A 22,135-nucleotide genomic window follows, 5' to 3' on the forward strand; every position below is an offset into this window, starting at 1 on the left:
CCATTTTAACACTGGAGTATCTGACAATCTACGACACACTGTTATTGTTTTTATTTCTGCAAACTGTTACAGGTTTCACTGATGCCCTGTTGTTTACCTGTCTTGTCATTTGCGGTGCTAAAAGCACAAACTACTTTCTGCTGCGACCGCAGATCATTCAGCCTCCCGACTCCCGGGGCTTAGAAAACAACGATGTGACAGTGGAGCAACTTCAGATCCAGCCCATGAAAATCCCAACTTTAAATAATCATCGTCAGACTTTCTCTTTTTTTTATTTTTTATTTTTACTTTCTTAGTATAGACTCCGTCTCCTTACTCACCACAGTTTTAGATACAACAAATCTATCAATTTTCTCTCTGGTATAAGCTTGTTGAAATTGGCTAAATGCTTACAGTTACATTTTATGGTTTTATTTTTTTTAACTCATGTTGTTTGTTGCTGTTCAGTCACAAATTCTCCCTCCTAACTTTCAAAGTCCAAAAAAAAAAAAAAAAAATCATCTAACAAAATTTTCAATGAGAGCGTTTGGAGTGGTTTCATGCAGAAACGGGAATTACAATGGAAAACATGTGGACCTGAACATACCCAGGCTATTTTATGGGCAAAAAAATGTGCCGTGAATGGCTGACTTCATGCATAACTTCACACCACGTTATACACGGGTCTTTTGGGTCTTGGCGATGCGTTCAAGAATACAGCTGGATTTCTGTTTGGTTCTTGAATGCATTTCATTTCTCATCTGTTGAAACTGGCAAGCAATAAATACCTGGCATTAAGGTGTTCACACAGTTTTTTTTTAATTTTTTATAGCCTTTGTGTTTTTTTCTTTACAGCCATGTGTATGTTTCTGATCCACCCCCTCAACCGCTCTGTGGATAGTCAGCAGTGCGTTTTGCCCGCAGGAACGTCGTGTGTTATGTTGGAGGCTCATGAGTCAAGGTATAAAGGTATAAACGGTGGGGACAACAACCAGGTAGGAAATATCACGGCTGCTTTGCATGCACATAAAGCAGCGGGTCAAAACCTCGCTCACGAGGCGCGTTTGCAATTTAGTTTGAAAAGTGCTCGTGTTTGTTACTGCTTTCTTCAACAAGCGACCTCGCCTGTGACCTTACTGCTGTTGGAAACAGTTGCTGGGTCTGATTCACAACAAGTTGATTATAGGGAAGCAGAAATAACAAAATAAGGAGAGTTTAACATCAAGCGAAGCATTTTAGATGAAGCATAAAATTCACACAATTAATTTTAGATGTTTTCATGTCAGTTAGTGTCATGTCATTAACCACTTGCAATCATCAGAAGGATAACCTCTTACTGACGCACAGGAGCTGAATACAGATGCAGGCGACACTCTTCAGGTTTTATTTGTGAATATTTCGAAAACCTCGCATCCTTCCTTCCATTTCACAACTATTTATGAGTTTGTTTTCATTTGGCCCAACAGTGAAAGGTGACACAAAAAAGTAAAGATGTGAAGAGGTACTGGATTTTTCCTACGGTATGAGGCATTACTGCCACCTTATAATCCATTGATGTGGTTTAAAAAGGTTTGGTGAGGGATGGAAATTATCTGATGACATCTTCTCTTGACTACAATCACTAGCAAAGGTACTAAAGGTCAGCAGATAATGATTTTTAACTGTCAGCTTTTTAAAATTTTAAATTATTTTACTGCTTTACCTACTGTCTACACACGCACACGCACACACACACACGCACACACACGTTTGTGTTGCTATCTTTGTGGGGACTTTCCATTGACTTCCATTCATTTCTACAGCCTAAACCTTACCTTTACCCTTTTCCTAACCCTAACCATCACATACCTAACCCTAACCCTAACCAAAACTCAATTCATACCTTAGCCCCAACTCTGACCCCTGACCCAAAAACAGGGTTTCCCCTTGTGGGGACCAGGCTCCGGTCCCCACAAGGAGCAATTGGTCCCCACAACGTAGTATATGTCAGGAAAATCGTCTCCACAAGGTATTACAAACAAACGCACAAACGCACACACACGGAATTTGACTGTTTTTTGCTTTACATGGTTTTCTGGATTTGGCCCCTGCGCATCCTTCAGAGGTAAAAATTGTTGTGCTAAACTGGGGCCTCTGCAGATGAAATGAATTCAAGATTAAGATGTGTTCCGGATAGTCTCCTGTTAGAGCTGCATCAAAAATTGAAGATGACGCCCACCCACAGGCTGAGACGTGAAGACACAGATATTCACGCATGCAAAAAGGAAAAAAAAAAAAGAAGCCTGACAGTTTTCACAAATTGCTTCCACACGATTGGGCCTAAAATAAATGAATCTATCTGTGACAGGGACATGCCGCCCAGGCTTTCTACCATACAGGAACCAGCTCAGATCTCACTGTGGACAAACACCCACACATAGATGGACGGTCACTCCTGCAAAAAAAGTGAGGCAGATGTAAAGATAAAGACGGGAAGGAAAGATTCAGTCACTTCCTCATCCTTAATGCCACAATGGATCTATCCTCACCTCACTGTCCACCTCATGCTGGGAGCCTTCCTTCCCTTTTCCTCGTCTTTGAGCCCTGCAGCAAACATCCCGCCGTCTTGCACTTGTTCTAGCTCCCTTTTCTTCTCAGCCTCTCTTTCTGTATTTCCCTTTTCATTTTTTTCTTCTTCGGCATTTCCTGTCCGTTTGACAAGTAGTTTACCTTTTGTGCTTCTCCCTGACCTAACAACACTGAGTGGAAGTCTTGAGTTTTCCCCTCTTCTCTTTATGTACAGACAAGAAAACAGTAGTTATTGCAATTTACTGAAGAGTGCAGACATGAAAACGAGTACAGAATATAAGCCAAGAAAACATCATTTGACCTACTCTGACAACTTTAAAGTCAGTATTTGTCCGCTGTCGGTTTTGTCAAGTATTTTTGCTTTCTCGTACTTTTTCCAGAACTATTGTTTCAGAAAAGGTCCTCTACACGTCTTGCTGTGTGCTGGAAATCTCTGCAATGTCAAAATCTCACTCTATTCTCTTGAATGATCCGTTTTTTTGGGAAATCAAATCTGTAACAAACAGTTCTACAACAGACTTTATGATCAGTTTTCTTTTACTGCGTTGGCAATTAGATCACTATAAGATTGAATTTATTTATGGTCTATCTAAACCTGGTGTTACTCTTCTGCAGTCAGAGTTTAATTGATTTCGACAAAATCCACAAGCAGAGTTATGCTTCTATCAAGTGTGTTCGTCATCGATGGTGGAATAAAACAATACATATAAGGAAAGTTTTTACTTGACAAAGTTGAATGAGTGGAGCGCTCCTTAATGCAAAGAACAAATGTTTTGGGACGACTTAAGCTACTTTAAAAAGAGAAACACCATAACATTTCCCTCAAAGGCAAGGCAGTGGTGACAGCTGTGAAAGCCCACAGAAGCAATTTACGCATTCCATGTCTGTCTTCATGGGGGCCTATTTAAGATAAACGTCTTCTGTGGTTTTAATAAAATATAAACGGAAGGTTGAGCCCTTTTTACATTAGTTGTTGCAGTGCAGAGCCTAATGCATTTTCTCAGTTTTTAACTTTACTCTCACACCACTGCACATGCAAGTAAGCTGAGATCGCAGCACTTTTTTTTTTAATGTCGGCATACAAGAGAAAGGATTTTGTCAGCTAATGTGTTCAAGAAGAAGGACAAATTAAAATCATTGTCTTGTGTCCACTTTTTAGTCAGAATTTCAGACCAATTTTCCTCAAATAACTAAAAGCAGAAACAATGGGACAGTTGATATTAGTAAAGCCAGCAGAAGATAAGCATACATGCCAGCTGGCGAATGATAGGACATAAATGACACATTAAATAGAGGCACATTTTGAAAGCTTGACTAATAAACAGGATGTTAAATAAACGACAACTAGTTTGAGCCGAGTTTGTTGTGAGTTTGTTAGTGTGAAGTGATTAGCTGAGCATCAGTAAAATCAACTTTGATTAGCTGGTTATTTAGTTAATTGTTGTTGATGATGAACTGTCACAACACCATCTCCAACAATACTCCATAATCTGCAACTCCAAATAATTACAAACGCACAACGACACGACTGGCACTTTCTCCTCTGAACAAAAGGATGACTTAAACAAAATATCTCAGATTTAATGCCTGTTAAAAGGACAATTTCTCATGTTTTGAAATACAGCAAATGCAAATCGTGGCTCTCAAGTCAGATATTTGTTCATTATGTTGGTTTGTTCCACTTTTCAGAAGTATAATAATGCTAATAGGCACCACTCATCACTTTCATCCACTCTTTTTTTAAGAAAACACTTTTCACCACGATGAATAACACTCAACTAAAAGCTATTAAAACTAACACCAATGGTGACAAAATAATTTGTTACTGTCAAACTGTCATTACCAGGATTTATTCTTAGACGCAGCGAAAGGATCTGTGGCTTTGTGGCAGGCTGATCAGAACAAAGTTCCTAAAGAGGCAATGCACCTGAATGAAGAGCGGCGATGAACGGCTTAACCAAAGTAAAAACACATTCCTCAGAAAACGATCATATCAAATAGCTGAAGAGTAAGAGATGCTATTATTAGTGGCAAAACTAATAAAGTGCAGCCGTCTTAAACTATCTTAAACCATTTATGTTTAACCAAAGTGCTGAATGGGCAAATATAATATTAATGAAAATGTTTATGTTGCAGCTAGAGATATTTAACAGAGAATGCCATGACAGTGTCATACTGAGGTTTTACTCATATTGTAGCTGATAATATATTTACTAACTGTGAGACTCCAGCCATGCATTAAAAAAAAAGTTGCAATGCAGAGGCAACAACTGAGATGCCTGTTTTTCAGTGAAAAGCTCTAGTTTGACATCCTCTCAAACATTAACCATATCAACAACAAATAAAACAATGTTCTGCTTTGGCTAGATCTGAGATTTTAGGAAGATTTTATGCTTGAAACTAGACTCGTGAAGGCAGTCTGTAGAGGTCGGCAGCAAAGTAACATCAACTTAGACATTGCATCATAACCATTTGGGGTTTTTTTTCTGCTCTTCATAAATAATTACACACTTGATACTGTAGCTGAGTAGGGCAGAGGATTCTCAGTCACCAGTGAGGGGAGCTATTGCCAAGAGCTGCTGGTTGGGTCAGTCAGTCTGGTCTCGAAGCGTCTTCAAGAAAGCCACACACAACCCTCTGAAACTTTTTTACTTTGCCTCTACAGTTACTGTATAGTGCTGGATACATGCAAAAAACAAAAAAAAAACAAAAACAAAATAAAAAATATATATATATGCAAGGAAAAAGCCTTCAACATGTTTTATGAGAGTTCATGATTATTTGTTTTCCTGTCGTGAGTTTTTAACCTTTCAGAGAGAATTCGAATATTTCCCGTTTACAGAGAAGAATCGGAAAGATAAAGCACCGCCGACGGTAAAACGGCAACAAAAGCCAAGTCTACCACAGTTGGGAGGGGGAGAAAAAAGCAAAACATCTGCCTATTACAACAGAGATACATTCATAAATGTATACTGTATGCATAGATATATTTATACACTGAAAGCTGGAAGCAAGCAGCATCGTGTGCTCTGGATATCAAAGCCACGGTGACAGAAGTGGGATTTCTCTCAGGGCTCTCAGCCACTTACTGCTGGTTCATAAACATTTTCTCTTATCTCTGCTGCTGCTCCTCTCTATTCTTTCTTTTAGCTTTTTATTTTTTTATTTTTTTTTTACCCCCTTACTAATCCCATGATTTCTCTCCCATGGAGTTAATTTGTGATGGTGAGGGATCAGGGGTCCAAGGGCTCTCAAATTATTTCCTGGGCCACAGAAGTGCAATGTGTGTGTGTTGTTTCATCATGAGTTTGCGTGTGTGTGTGTGTGTGTGTGTGTGTGTGTGTGTGCGTGCGTGCGTACCCTTGCATGCGTGCATTTTGTAATTTGTGTATTGGGCATCTGGTGAACAAAAAGCCTGCACTACATTGATTGACTGGTGTCCTTAGGAGCCTTTTTTCATGGCTTAAAGAGAGTCCTTGAAGCCCATTTAAAAGCTCAGTTCACTCAATATCCTGATCTCTGCTGATATCTTGGTTCTGCATGGTTGGGTACAATAGCTTTCAGTCAAAATGCAACAGTTTCGGGTCGCTGGGTGGCTCAGATAGTAGAACGTGCACCATGTGCAAAAGCCGTAATACTCGACACGATTGTCCTAGGTTCGATTCCTGGTTCCGGACCACTTGTGTTCCTCCTTCCCTCTTCTACCCTTTTCCTTCCTAGCTACGGCTAAAGGCCAGTTTCATGATGTTACCACAAAAACTTGCACTAAAATAAGTGTAAAATTATATTGTTTTGGCACCTGTAAAACATATGGCTTAAACATCTGCCAGTGCCACACACTGTTAAACTATGCTGTAGTTTTCAACTGCTTACTGCACAGAATATTATCCTGGAGAAGTCAGCTGACAAGCAGTCTGCAGCAGAGAAAATTCTGAGGATACCAGCAGTTTGTGTGGTATCTCAGAGGACTTTAAAGTGTAAGAACGGTCTGATAAAACATCTTAGCAACTTATAAAACATTAGTTATCAAGACCTTAGTGAATCTTTATGATGGCGACTGGCCCATGCTTTGGTCTCCAACCTTATGAATCCTAAAAGCCACTTTTGCCCTAAACCCGACTAAATAAAACTTGATTAAAGCCCCAAATAGAAATAGAAGCTCTGGAAAAAGATGACTTTCATTTTTGATCGATATTTACTGTATGAAGTGAAAGTGTTGATAATTTTGAAGACCACAATTTTATTTATATTTTTAAATATAGTATTTTTATTTAAAATAAAATAATCTAAAATAATAATGAAATAAAATTTTATTTTAAAATTTTTTAAATAAATATAAAGTTGAAAACCTTTGCAAAAATATGATAGATACATTTTCTTTTCTTTTCTGGTGTTGAACTATATATATATATATATATAAAAAAAAGTCCAACCTAAAGACAAGAAAAATAGATCTGAAGAAAATTGCTACTTTTAGAGTCATTATGTTGTTGAACTTCAATGCAATTATTCCACAAAAAAAGTAAAAAAAAACAAACTGTTAAACATGCATTTTTAATATATATATAAAAAAATTAATTCGCTCTGTCATTTTTAGCTAAAGTTTTAAAGTGCCATAGTGAAAGGTTCAAAGAGCTGCGAGTTGCAGACCTTTGAGCTTCTTTCTGTCGCTCCATGGTGACATGGCGGACCACCATCTCACCCCCATCACTTCAGCTCCACTAATCATCTCCATGAATCTCCTCTGGGGTCTTTTGTCTCTTTTCCACCAGCACCATCTCCAACATCCATCTTCCATCCCTCCTACATGTGCAAATCATCTCAACCCATCTCTACATCTCCAAACACCCATAGTTCCTCTGATCCGCCGTTTCTGGGATTTCTCACTTGGAAACTATGCGATATATACAAAACAAAAGGCTCAAAATGCTTCCTCGGTTTATGGATGAAGTGGGATTTGCTGTGGGTTTTTTTGTGTTTTTTGTTTTTATACACATACACACATATATGCAGGGGGCACATACGCTCGCCTTCCACATAGCTAAATCTGCATCATCAGCATGTGTACGGATCACACTCGGAGCCAGTTCTCCATGTTTGCTGAATATTAGATGAGGCTGATGCAGCCCTAAAGCCTTGCAGCGGCGGCAGGTACGGCGGGTCAGAGTGCCAGATGTGCCGGGGCTGAGCTGCGTTTCAGTAAATGCTGTTTACTACTAGTCTGAGCACGGACTGTGGGATCCAGGTTTTCTGACCAGGAAATCCCTTACTCCACACCCTCCATCTCACAAATACACACATCTTTCTACTTCCTCATTTCCCTCCCTGCCCGTAGTTGAATGTACTCACTACATAGAAGGTCAAACAGACAGAACCTTAATTTTGGCTTCAGTCCCTGCAGATATTAAGATCAGAGGTTATCCAATCCAGATTTACTGCCTCCATGTTACATTTATGAATCGAGAGAAAGAGAGAGCACTGTGTTTGACTGAGATGTCCCTGATAAGACAAAGGAATATCTAAAACTCGTACTCCAATTCTCCAGGTAACGGCTGCATCCAACCGTCTCTCTGGTGCTTTGGGTTTTCTCCGTGTCTCTCGCCTTCAAATGCCTCCCTCTCTGAATCCAGGAATACAATCGGATGAGATATCGCTGAAGGGCACTCATAAGATGCTTATTTTATTTTTATTTTTTGCACGTTTCTTCCTACATCCTGCTTTTTCCAGTGTGAGAGGTGAAGCAGAGTAATCTCACGCTGCATTGGCTTTAAAAGACAAATCGTGCAGAATAATTACACAGAGGGGAGCAATAATCAACAAACTCCTCACTGGAAAGAAAAGGCTTATAATTCTTTTTTTTTTTTTTGAAACCACTCATCTAATGACTAGTGTTCGGACAACAAATATCAAAATAAATTCAATTACTCCACACACACACACACACACACACACGAAATAGCGAGTGTCAGCTGCAGACCTGCAGCTGAGGACGTGTCACTGGGATCACTGAGAGAGAAAATTAATCAGGGGGCCTGAGCCAAAAGCAGGATGTGGCAGACTTCAGAGGAAAGTCATCTGATGATCTTTTATGCTCTCCTTACAAGGTGTGAGTCTTGCTCCCCTTTCTTTCCGCTGGTAGTACACTACAACTAATCTCCAAGGAGCTGCTGGCTGGCAGAGGTGTGAATGAGTAGATGAATGTCACGCCTACGGGCTTTTGGACTTCGCAGAGCCAGCCTATTTTTACTTCCTCCGAGCGGCGAATGCGAGCCGCGCCGATGTGTAACCGTATCTGATGAAATCCGGCCTTCTGTGGCTGGAACGGGAGCGGCAGAGGATAATTTGGAAACAACAATGTAAAAAAAAAAAAAAGAAGTAAAAAAAAAGGCAATAAAGCCTGTTCTCACTTTTTATGGGTACTTTAAAGGAAGCAACACTGAAGCCCACTTTAGGCAGGAAGCACTACGCTTCCTTCGACATGCATACCGACCCGAGAGAGAGGTTAATTTGGAACAGTTGAGTCTGTTTCATACAAGGGTGCAATTTTCCAGATGTTTGAATCTGCCAGGTAAATCTGTTAGAATTTGATAGACATGACCTGAATAGTTGAATAGTTGTCTTTGGAGGAAGCTTCCAAGCCTCAGAACAATATTCCTACTGTGAAGTACGGAGGTGGTAGCATGATGTGTGGATGTTTTCCTGGTGCACTAAATACATGGTATTCATGAGGAAAGATTATTACGTGGAAACTTTAAGGCAACGTGAGACAGGAAATTAAAGCTTACACACAAATGGGTGTATCAAATGGACAATGATCCACAGCGTAATACCATGTTAGTCATAAAGTGAAAACAAGGTCAATGCTTCATGTTGGTCATCATAAATAGTCTCAGAGCTGTAAAGGTGTGTGTTAGCAAGGGGTTTTTAAAAGGTGATTCTACCAAATACAAGCTTCCAACACTCAAGAAAGTAATAAAAAAACATTTTGGAAATCCCACATGTTCTAAAGTAGTGAAAGTTCAGTCTGATTTAATGTCAGGCAGCGAGAGCGCAGCTTCAACTGAGAAGAAAGAAAAAAAAAACAATGCAGCACAGCAGGAGAGTAGAAAATAATCCAGAAAACAACGTTAAGACTGAAAACCATATGGCTGCTATGATGAAAACAGTTTTATTATAGCATTCTGGTCCTCTTATGAATACATTTTTTCACAAAAGGTTCATGTTATTATTTTCTGCAACACATTGCAACGGCCGCCTATTGTATATCTGGTTTCAGCTGCATGTGTACTTGAATCAGCTGGATTAAAAAAATAACAAATAAATAAGGAAATGCATTTTTCTTGTCTTTCTTACTAAACAAGCATATAGCTCAGAAACTGTTTCAATAATCAGTTTTTTGAAGCATCTATATCGGCCAAAACAAGAACAATTTTTTTTTTTTTTTTATAAATCTCAAGCTGCATTTTAAGTAAACGAGAATTTTAGTGTAGAGCAAAAATGTTGTCTTATTTTAAATTGTGAATTTGAAATGATCAAATAGCATCTAAATTTCATAAAAATAATTTAAAAAACACACAAAAATGTCCTTTGATGAAAATTGAAGAATCTGTGCATCATCATGATTATGTCACCAGCTACCCATAGAGTAAAGGTAAGATCTTCTTCCAGGGCTACTGTTGACGATACATTGAATGGACAAACGTGTTTGTTGTACGACAGACGGATGACTTCTTTTTCAGAGCCACCCTCTGGCTTTGCCGCCCTGGGTAAAGAGCCGTGTCCCCTCTACTCCATATCAATGGAAACTAAAAATCTGAGGTGAACCTGTGACGTAATCACAGATCTTCCTGCTAAGCAGCTGTTGCTGCTGCTCTGTGTTAGTCTTTTTCATACATGACTGCTTGATTACAAATAATGAAGTGGGCAGGAAATAAAATAAAAAAATAAAAAAGAGAGAGAGAGAGCTACCGCTGAAAGATTCCCCTAACACAGCCCCATGCATTTAAAGGTTTAACAGCGCGAGTGTGTGTGAGAGCGAGACAGAGGAACAGTGTGAGCCGAGCTGGACCCCTGCGTCTCCTAGTCATTACAGCTCATTTGTCTGAGTGCTATTCCACTTGGCTGGGTTGAGTTAACAGTTTGCCCTGGCGCTCTCCACCCTCCTCTGAGCCGAACACAGCGACACATGTGGAGAGAAGGAAATGGGAACATAATGTATGACTTTGGGAGGGCTCGCGCACGTACACACAGCACACGAAACCTCGCTTCTTAATGGACCGCAAGCACATATACGGTACATCTTATGCTTTCCTCGAGGAAAAAAAATAAATAAATTGAACATTTAAAAAAAATGTTTGTGATTAAACTCACAGTGGCAGTGGCTGTTTAATCCTCCCGATCCCCTGGAAAGTCTAATGACAGCTAATCAGATGCACATCCACAGTCTAATTAACCAATTAGCGACTAATGGATACACAAACGCTATGCAAAATGCCACAGATTCATTAGGAGACACTCGTAGTTTTCACTTCAACCCAAGACTCTTTTTCGGGCCAAATTAGGCCAACAGCAGGCTGTTAGCAGAGGACATGAGCTATATTCCGCCCTGCCTTCCTGAGAGCTTCACAGCTGCAGACAGGGAGGTAAAAATAACATTCAAATCACCCACATGTACGTCACAAGTAACACAATCCCCCAGCCTACTAATCACTCTGATTTTAAAATTGAATCAGACAGCCAATTTCTCTGCTCAATATAATTTTTGGCTCCTTAATTATCATCTAATAAAATTTATGGCAAGAGCATCCAGTCATTAAAGCGCTATAGAACGTAAAACAAGAGCAAAAAGTAAGCCTGAGTTCAGGACGGCGGAGGCTGCGTGGAAATAAACTTCATTTCATGGGTTTTTACGGAGACTTTTACGAGTTTAATTTGGGCGTAAATCAAAGAGGGATAAGAGGAGGAAGAAAAAAAAAAAAGTCGGCTCCAAATATTTTGTTTTTCTGTAAAAGCGGAGATCTCTAACTCAGAACAACAGGCGACAGAGTGAAACAATGTGGCGACACTTTATGAGTTATCAGACCGTGAGATGGAAAAAGTTGAGTGAGAAGTGAAGAGAGGGAGGGGGGAAGAAAACGAACACAGCACAGCAGGAGAGTCGAAAAACTTCAGAAAAAGAGACAATTAGGAGGAGAGTGAAAACCATATGGCTGCTTCTCACAAACTTTCATAAAAATATATTTTTAAGTAACACAGAGGCAGTAAATCAGGATTAGATAACCTTATATATATTTTTTTTTACTTTTTATACGTTTTTCATAAAAGTTTTTGCTCTTTTTCTGCTCAACGTATTGCAGACAGAAGAAATGAACATTTACATTGAAGATTTTCTTTAACCAGCTGAATTAAAGTTGTAGTTCACAACCAATTTTAGAACATGCATGCTACAGCTTTTGTTAGATACCGAACCATTTTATAATAATATGCATAAAATAATTTTCATCAGCATAATATGCTGATAAAAATTCCCATTTCCCATACTCTAAAGCTTTCTGTTGTACTTTTTTTTGTAATTTTGTGGTTCTATTCTCCAACAGCACACTTCAGCCATAATGCAGGGCAGTGTTGTTTCTAGAATCTTATTTTCAGCAAAGGAGCTGTTCAAAGTATAGCCTAGTGTTTCAGCACCACTGAGGAACACACATAAAATAGAAACAAGCTGCTTACACTGTTAATGGCTATTATTTAAATCACCTTTTATAACTGGCTACATCAAATAACTGAGCTTCAAAGTGGAAACGTTCAAAAGAAACGCTTGTTTTTCGACGAGTGCATGCTACAATGCTAATCAGCTAGCTAAAAGAATGTTACTTTCATTTCTCTGCAAAAATGACAAATTTTTCACCGCTGCATCCGTTTTAATCTACAAAGAGCAGAATGACAAAAAAGAAAAAAGGTATAATATTCTTAACACTAAGTTCTTAAACATTTAAATTAATGGGTGATTATTCAGAGTTTTTTGATCATGACTAAAAATCACACTGCTGGAACTGTAATGAACACATAAAAATCCAGCAGCAGTAGAAACAATTGTTGCCTTTCCGTTTTAAATAAAAGCAAATTGATCAGGCTCCTCCTCGCTTTAGACACCGCAGAGTTACACAAAGACACGGAAGACCAACAATCACTCACACAGCATCCCCTTCAGGCATTCTGGAATATACCGTCAGCCAAACACCCATATTTGTGGTGTTTTTAAAGTCCTCTGAGAAATCCCCCCCCCCTCACATACATGCAGAAAGAAAACATGCAAACTCAACCCAAAAGGGCCCCAGAGAGGATCTGAACTCAGGGTCGTCTTGCTGTCAGGCTACTGTTCAAACCACTAAGAAGAAAAACAAAACAAAAAAACAAAAAAAAAAAGAATTTGAGAATACATATTTTTCCAGAGGGTTATATCCAACAACCAATGTGAACTTAAAACAGGGCTGACTCGGTTTTCCTGGGCAAGAGCAGATCCAACCTTTTGCTACTCTTCATCTCCTATGACAGATAGGATTTTTACTCTGTTCATGCTACACATATTAGAGCGTATGCAAACAGATGAGTGTATTCTTAACCGAAGTATAAATACATTATAATTTTTAGGGTTGAAGTAAGTTTAAATTAGTAAGCAGACTTTTATTTATATGCAAGTTTTCTAAAAAAAGTAAAAAAAAAAAAAAACCCTGGCATTTCAGACGGTTCGTCACCTTATAGAAAGCAGTAAACATTGTTATGAAGCAAACTGTATATTCGAGACTCATACGATTTTATGCTAATTCCTTTTTCCCACTAAATCAAAATTACATTTTTCATCTCATCAATAACCTTTTGCTAATTTCTCTCAGCAAATTCTTGGACCCTTTTCTTTAAATGTCACCATTTGCTCACACAGTCCTCTCCTCGTGGTCGGCAAGATGACCATTCTGCTCTCAACTGCGACATTACCACAAATGTCATGAGGAAAAGCCTCTTCCCTGTTCTGGAAGAACAGCATGGATTCACAAATTAAACGTTTATGTTGAAACAAAGAGACTTTAATCCTCGCAGTATCTCTGCAGGCACCTGATTTGCTGACTCTCCTCATTCTTCTCATCATTCAGGCGTTACTAGTCCCTGATGTTACGGGGCGCCACCTGTGCCCCCCTCTTCCACCCTCCTGCTCTTTGCCAAATCCTTGATGAGCTTAATTCTAACCCGAGTAATGGGTTTATGGCTCAAAAATTATATGTTTACAGATATTACCACCACATCAGTATTCTTTGTCCAAACATGACTTTTCTATTGACATGCAGGTGAGCAAGTGAAACAGTAGGTATATCATCAAATAGAAGGGAACCCAGCATTCTGACACTAAAAATTAGCATCAATGCTAAAGTAAGCTACAATGCACTCTATAGAGTACAAATGGAGAGTCACAAACATGTTGAGAAACATGGACTTACTCCATTCAGTATGTTAAAATTAGTGCAGAAGCTAAAATTAGCCAAAATGCTAACATCAGCCTAAATGCTGCCAGTAGCATGTGGGGCATAACTAGCATGTAGTCTTACAATGACCTCCTCCATTCGGTGTAATAAACATGGCTGATAAATAAAACAATAGCTAAAAAGCTTATTTTAGGGAAAAGGACACTGTTAATGGGGGCAGTAGCTACGGCTAATGTTTGTGCTGATGTTGATGCACAAACTGCCACAAAGTAAAAAGTCAGATGTTTACTTTGTGGCAGGCCCCAACAAACAGTCAAGTCATAGATAAAGTTCTTAACTGGTTTAAAGCAGAATTATATAATATAATATATAAAATAAAATCCTAAACATTTCAATGTTCAATACATTCTATGAGAACGCAGGGTGTGACATGACTGCAAACATACCAAGACAGGTCCACTCCCCTAAACATATAGGTTGGGGAAGGACAGATTTGATGAGGAAAAAAAAGGGAATCGCAGATGTGGCTCAAAGTGCTCTGACCAGATGTCATCAAAACTAAACCATAGTTTAGTTTTGTGGCCGTCTTGAACGAAAGCTGTGTTGCAAACAACTAGTAGCTCTCTGATATCATTAATATCAAGGGAGCTCATCAAAGTTGATGAGTAGAGCTAATACTGGGCAATCCTGCACTACTTTCAGAAAATTGAATGAAACTGAAACAGAGCAATTTGGCAAGAACACTTCAGTCTCTTGATGTGCAAAGCTGGTCGAGATGGATGGAGACAGATGGATGAGACCCAAACCTGTACGACTGTAATTGCAATGAAAAGTGTGTCGGCAAAATATTGACTCGGAAGAACAGAATGAATATGCATGCCAAATTTTATAGATGTAGTAAAACAAGAGGTGCATATTCAAGGCTCAATCCTCTTTTTTTCTCCTTCAATTCTTTTTTTTACTGCTACTGCATCTGTTTGATCTCAGATACAGATACTCCACTATTAGCCAGGCTCCACTAGACAATGCCAGAGAGACGCCCGAACCTCAAGCATAACTCTACATCAGTTTAGGTCTGAATTACTGAGGAAGTTAATTAAAATTTTGTCCCATAAGGGTACCTTGGATTTCTGGGCTAAAAAGCGTCCAGGCAAATCAAATTTATCCCAAGTAAGAAGAATGTCATTTTAGGGCCCTTAGAAACATTCCCATGCACTAATTCACACATACACACACACTCTCTCTCACACATACACACACACACACACCGATGCCTTAATACTCCCACGTATGCACGAAACCCACTAGTTCACAGATTGACTGCGCTCAGCAAGAAGTGCTTCACGGATGGCAGTTTTTCTTTCTTTTTCTGCTTGACAGACTTATCAACCAAGCTCAGGTGGTGCCCCATCTGCTTGTGCACATTTAAAATCCACACACAAACACACAGACACACAGTCACTTACTGCTTACACAAGAAGACATGTGCTCAAGGAATAAACTCAATCAAACGTCCGCCCTTCAAATTTCATTTTTGATCTCGGGGGAGGAGGGGGGGCTTCTCGTCTCCCTCCCTCCATCCCTCCTCATCCGTACTGACCACATAGTGACCTCTCCTCCTGTTCTCGCATGTCCTTCCACTTTCACATCCTGTGTGTGTCAGCAACACTCCCCAATAACCTCAAACTCTCCTTCCAGTCATTATTTTGTCTTTCTCGCCCATCAGTGCGTCCACCAGCACCATGCCGAGGAGAGCCCACCCTGTTCAGCCTGACAGATGGTTGAGCAACATGTGCAAGAAGATATGAAGCCATATATGGTGGTGTGAAAAAATGTATTTGACCTTCTATAAATTAGATCCTGTTTTTGCTTTTTTTTTTTTTACACACATTTGAGATTGTTAAACGTCGTCAGGCAAAGGTAGTTGACTGGCTGTTTAAGGTCATGCTAACACAGGGACGTCCAAATCCAGTCCTCTCAGGCTGATGTGCTGGTGTCCTTGATCCAACATGGCGGATGTAAAAAAAAATAAATAAATAAATGACCTCCTGAACATTTGTTGACGTTCACCCAGGGACGCCACTGTGCTAAACTCAACTCAATCTGATTTAAATCCAGACTTTGACTAGACCACAACAAACTGTTAACTTGGGTGAGCTTTTATGTTTCGGATCAGTCCTCTTGCATAACCGAATTACACTTGGGCTTAAGGTCACAAACTGATGGACAGGCATTATACCTTTAATAAATAAATCTCTTACATATGAAATTTTTTAAATTATTGTGGCATTAGGAAATGATTGTGGTGATACTAATTGATTTAAGACAAGAGGAGTTCACTCTTTTCAGACAGTGATTAAAAAAAGAAAAAGAAAAAGGTCTCGTTTTGTTGAGTGTACGTACATTTTTGGTTTCAACTGTATTTCTGTTCCTGCAAACCAACTTCAGAAAAGCAACGCGAATAGATGAAATCCCAGTCGGTCGATTATTATATCAAATTCAGCTTTGAATGAGTTCAAAACTTTATTTGGAAAGAAAACTTGTGGTTGTACATCTTAATCAATAAGCCATTGGCATAAAACGCATCACAAATCTATTCATCATCGCAGCATTTCTACACTAAAACAATTCTGTCGTCGAGGCCGAGAGCGAGTGTGAATCAGCGCACTCTTCAGGCTGCATAATGGGGACGTGGACCACGTTAAGATATGCACATACAAAACACGGTAAAATGGGCCTTGACAAGAAACGCTTCAAGAAACTGCCGAGAACAAAGAGAAACTACTGGATCGCGGATGAGTAATGGCGTGACAACGAGAACCCGGGACGCCGCAAACATCTCCTCTCCAGAGGCCAGCGATTCTTTATGAAGCCTCGTGTAGAGTGCATTAAAGGCAATTAAAGATACAGAAATACTGACCTAATGCAATTTTCCAAATGTTTGTTTACTGGCAAATAAACGCAGCGGCTGGACAACGGCGTCGGCTGGTAAACCGACCTCTCGGTAAAGTGCCATTTGTTAGGCAATTATCCCTACCCTGCCAAGCAGAAAATAACTTCAGCTGAATGGTAAGGTGTGCTGGCACAAAACTCATAATACCACGCAGACACTATAATTAGGCAGCTCTTTACAGGGGAACGAATGAGGTCCTGGACGACCCCGTGGAAACAAAAAAAAAAACAAAAAAAATTACAAATCCTGTGGCCAAAAGCAATTTGCCGGTACCGTTCAATTTTCATGAATTATTCTATGATTTTTTTTAATGATGTAAACAAACATGGCCTTCAAACAGTTTGGACGTCACTGGCTGTTGAAGACTAAATGGCTGCAGTAGGAACACCTGAGGGTGGCCCACCCAATGTTTGAAAGTTGTTAGATGCTTAATAGGTTCAGTGGTGTACAAAAAGTATTCATGCCTCTAGAACCTTCTCACGCTTTCTCACAATAAAACCAAATACTTGCGATGGATTTTATCGGATCGTGATAGACCAACACCAAGTGGGGCTTGGCTGTAAAGGGAAAGGATTATGCATTTTGGTTCAGTTTAGTTTGCATCTGCATGCAGCTCACTTTACTCCACACCTGTGAGCAATCTAATCTCAGTGTGAATACAGCTACCCTGTGAAAGCAGAAAAAAAAAAACACACAAAAAAAAGCTAAAGAAGTGAAGTAGCAAATGTGCATCGACCTTAAATCCACCAACCCAATGGTGAGGCACGTTGACATGGCGTTACGCTCAAAGGATGCTGGAGCTTACTTTGAAAAGGAGACGGGGCAAAAAAAATGTCAGTCTGGTAGAGAAATACCCCAAATGTCCAATTTTAACTACAGGGGAAAAAAATGTTCCATAAAGTATTTACTCAATGGAGTTTAGTTGATTTCTGTGCATTCGCTTTCCTTCACTGTAAAATTAGGTGACGGAAAAACTTTGCCTTGGCCTATCAGAAAACAAACAAACAAACAAAAAAAAAAACAATAAAATAATCTAATATATGTGTTTATAACACAAACACACAAAAAAAATAACTCAAGGAGTATGAACGCTTAACTAGGTCCTGTATCTTGCAAAAACACAATGAAAGCTGTGAGGGCTACCCATCAGTTTTACTGGCTGGTTCGATAAGAGGAAAGAAAAAAAATCCTTCCTAAAATTTAGAAGCATGACGTGATGGCAACTTGCACACTCGAGCACCGGCGTTATGAACTTGTAAAATATTGCTTTCCAGTTGCAGGCTAAAAATCGATAGAACGCACCGACAGGTCAGAGTCTCCTTGTGGAGACCTGACCCCTCCGCCACAGGGATGCTGTAAAACATGAATAGTGGACGTGTGTGTGGAGTTGCCAGCCATGTTTTATAAATCAGTTTTATGGGAAAGCAGGTCATGAGTGCAGCGCAAAGGCCAAGCCGGAGATGACGCAGACCGGTTTATCTTGGTGCATACCTGCCGAAAGCCTCGGCCGGGTCCTGGGGGTCTGCATCTCTTGCCGCGCGTGGGGCAGCATGTGGTAACGCTTGGCTTCGTTGACCAGATCTCGACAGGCCTCCGACGATTTGATCAGCTCCTCGTTGTCCACGACGTTGAGCAGGTAGGATGGATGGATGAAGGGAAGACGAACCACCGCCAAGAGCTCGGACAAATGCTGAGGGGACAGATCGAGGAGATGTTTAAAAGGAAAGACTTAAATTCTTTTTAAAATTTAAGGCGGAAAAAAAAAAGCAGAAGGATTCTATCAAGTCAAGGGAAATTTTGCTCCATTACTGAGCTGAAACTTGGCAGCAGTCAGGCCATTAGTTTAGCCACTGTCTGTGGCAGACTATCAAAGCTGCAGTTCATTAAACAGCCATGTTTCCTTATTTCAGTTTTCCCACGTGTGCAGGACAAAATGTTCAAACAAGGATAGAAAAAAAAAAGAAAAAAAAAAAGTAGCCTAAAACTCCAGACTCTTTCATCTTTCAAATTTACCATCATAGGCACAGTCAGGGAAAAAAAAACAACTTGGGAAGGCTTGCTTTTAATTTCATGTCTGAAAGGAATACATGCAGCGACAGAGAAGCTGAAGTGACGTTTAAGGAAAACTTTTCAGCGCAGTCACGCTTTCATTTTTGGAATTTAGTTTCACAGGGAGCGCGCTCAAACTAAGCAGCAGGAGGTATTCTTACTTCCGACTTCTGCTGCTGCCGACTTGTTCGCTTTGCAAATTAAATCTTTCGTCGGGTGGAGGAAAAAAAAAAAGTGCTCTCGCTGCAGTGAAATTAAAACCTGGTTCGCCCTAATCACGACCCATTCAAGCCAAAAACACTGAAGTGCCAAGAGGAAAGTTTTTAAAAAAAAAAAAAAAAAAAAACAGAAGAAAAGATGAATCATTTCACTCATTTTTGGCTCAGAACTGGTTTCTTTAAATTCTAGTAGAGAGAAACTGTTTTGTAACATTTCATACTGGATGTCACCTCTCCATCTTTACAGCCTGAATCTTTATGCCTCAAAGTTTAGCATGTTGCAAAAGTACCTATACACCCATTAAATGTTTTGATTTCTTACACCAGACTTCAATTTAATGCAACAGACCAACACAAGTAGCTCATAATTATAAAGTGGACTGAAAACGATGCCCGGTTTGTAGAGTTCAAACAGTAGCAGGATATAGTAGGCAGCCTTTTTATAGCTACAGCAGAAGAGAGAATCTTTTTTCCCCCGCTTTTTGGTGTGCAAGTGTATGCGTGTCCCCCGTGGGAGTTGACAGTAAAAAGCTGAGCTGTAAACAAGCTTGGACAAAGCGACAGGGAGCTGGGTGGAGGCCGACCTCGCTGACCCCTCGGCTCAGAACGAAGTGACCGAGCCGAGCGGGGAGAGCGACAAAACAACAGACTCCGAGAGACATCATTCAGGGGGACAACAAATAATAAGCCGACATTCTGCCTGGGCCGCACTCGCTCCCACCTGAGGTCTTTTTACTTTGCCGTGTGTCGCCATTTGTTCTCCAGCAATGTCGTTGGTTCATCTGACCAAACAGAAGCATAAAAAAACAACAACAAAAAAAAAAAACAAGGCCTCAGAGGCAAAGAGGAGAGTAAAAATGAATTGAGGGACACAACAAAGGAGGTAGGAGCATAAAGAAGGAGGGAAAAAAGAGGAAGAGTGGCAGCTTAAGAATAAAAAGCGCATGCTTAAGCAATATGAAGAGAAGACGAGAAGAGAGGAGAGTGGGTTTGATGTTTCCACAGGAATCTGAGCTTTGTGCTGATGACATTTCCTGTCCACGAGCGCGCCTGCAGCCAAATACTGTCCTGCATCTGGGACTGTCTGCTTTCCCTCACCCTCGAATGCACACAGCACGCTTTATTAAACAAACAACTCAATAGCCACATAGACACTTGCACCTGCTTGCAGCACAGACGGAGGACGCAGCCAACGCCGGCTCTGTCGATTTCTGAGAAACTCCCGTATGGAGACTTCTGAGCTCCAGATTAGCCAGTGGTTTCAATTAAAGAGCGGAGTGGAGGATTTGCCCAGTAGTTACTCATTCATTGCACATTTAAATGGGGGAGGATTTAAGCTCCAAGCTTACTCCTCTGAACTTCTGTGCAAACTACTTTTCTCCAGGTCTGCTTCAACATCTCTCACCTTATTTATTCAGGAAACACTTATTTGCAATTTTTAGGAGACACATTTAAATGTTATTTTCCCAAATGAAATCCTTAAATGTCTTTGTGGTTAGCCGTTTTAGCTCTGTAGATTCTACGTGTACGTCTGATAGAAACAAAGTAGTTCCCGCTGGGACTTTTCTGACCCCAGGAGCAAAATTAAAGCTGTACAGGGGCCAGTTTTAACCAGGTGGCAAAGCAGAAAGAAATGGGCTAAAATGCCACTGAGTTTCTACATATGCTGCTATTTCAACCATTCAAATGTGTGCTAAGACTTCTGGTTTCTATAAATTATAAAATAAGTTCTAAAAGTTAACTTTTCTTCGTAGAAAATTAAAGGGAAAAGCTATTTGAATCAGTCAAACTACTTCTTACATTCAACTGAAAATTTTTAAACTTTACAAGACACTTGAATATTAGTAAATAATTCAGCTTTAACTAGTTTAAAACAAGTGCTACTACACTCTTTTTTTATTTTTTACACATTTACTGTTAAATCCATAATTTATGAACCGAAACATAGGGAAATTCATCTCTCTAGTACAATTTGACTTTCAAATAAAAGTGTCTTATGGAATTTGAAATGCATGAGTTAGAAGCTAATCTCTTTCACCGCTACACAAATCAAAATGAAAAAAAAAATAAAAATCTGATCAAGTTCAGTGACACAGATGTTTAAATCATCACTTTAAAAAAAAAACACTGCTGTAGCAGATTTGGAGTAAAATTTTTACCTGTTTTAAAGTTTTACCACTAAACTCTGCTCCACCTCAGGTTTCTCTGTTCATTTCAGCTCCCTTCAGTTCTTGGCTTGACACTGCATTTTCTATGAAAATGAATATTTTCTAGTTTGTGTTTGGGAAGACCAACAATTTTCATCAACTTAAAAACATTTTTTTTAAAATCCAATTTTCACATATCCAGAAGCGTCAAATCAAACAAAGAAGCATGAAAAATAGAATAAAATGTAGAACTCACCCAGCTGACCTGTGTAACAACCTTTTGCTCAGCATTGTGTTCCTCAGCATTACGGCGTCTTTATGCCCACATTTATCGTCAATGAAGGGATTAATTTGAATGAATTCATCTCAGCAGTGCAGTAGGCCTCTCTGTGCACAGCTCCCTTATTGTTGGGCAGACTAACTAACCCAAAGGTGTTACACACACTGACAAATAATTCACTGTTTTGGCAACAGTAACATGACTAATTGTGATGGTACTATGGCGCGTTTCCAAAGACGTCTGCTTTTCTTAATCTTTGAACTCTGTTAAAACAAATTAATGAAGTCTCAGACACTGGGAACTTTGTTTGCTTATACCAGGAAGGCAAGAACAGCGAGAATAGGGTTTGCTTTTAAAAGTGGTTTTGTTGGAGTGATGCAGAAATAGAGCACACTGTAAAAACCACACACCCACACAAAACCCCACCAGTTCTCAACAGCACACATTTTGTTTTCTTTTAACTGTGGAAA

At 39.7% G+C, this 22,135-nt stretch overlaps 1 protein-coding gene across 5 annotated transcripts in view; it reads right to left on the reverse strand.

Moving 5' to 3' along the window:
* The window catches only part of klhl29 (kelch like family member 29), a 274,351-nt gene that overhangs the window by 57,249 nt on the left and 194,967 nt on the right, over positions 1-22,135 (reverse strand). For all 5 annotated transcript variants that reach the window (XM_016678942.1, XM_016678943.1, XM_007566636.2 and 2 more), the window contains one exon: positions 18,463-18,661. In XM_016678942.1, coding sequence (XP_016534428.1) covers positions 18,463-18,661 — 199 coding nt within the window. The remainder of the gene's footprint in view (positions 1-18,462; positions 18,662-22,135) is intronic.

This window comes from Poecilia formosa, unplaced genomic scaffold, assembly GCF_000485575.1.
Source record: "Poecilia formosa unplaced genomic scaffold, Poecilia_formosa-5.1.2 Scaffold196, whole genome shotgun sequence".
Taxonomy (NCBI): Eukaryota; Metazoa; Chordata; class Actinopteri; order Cyprinodontiformes; family Poeciliidae; genus Poecilia; species Poecilia formosa.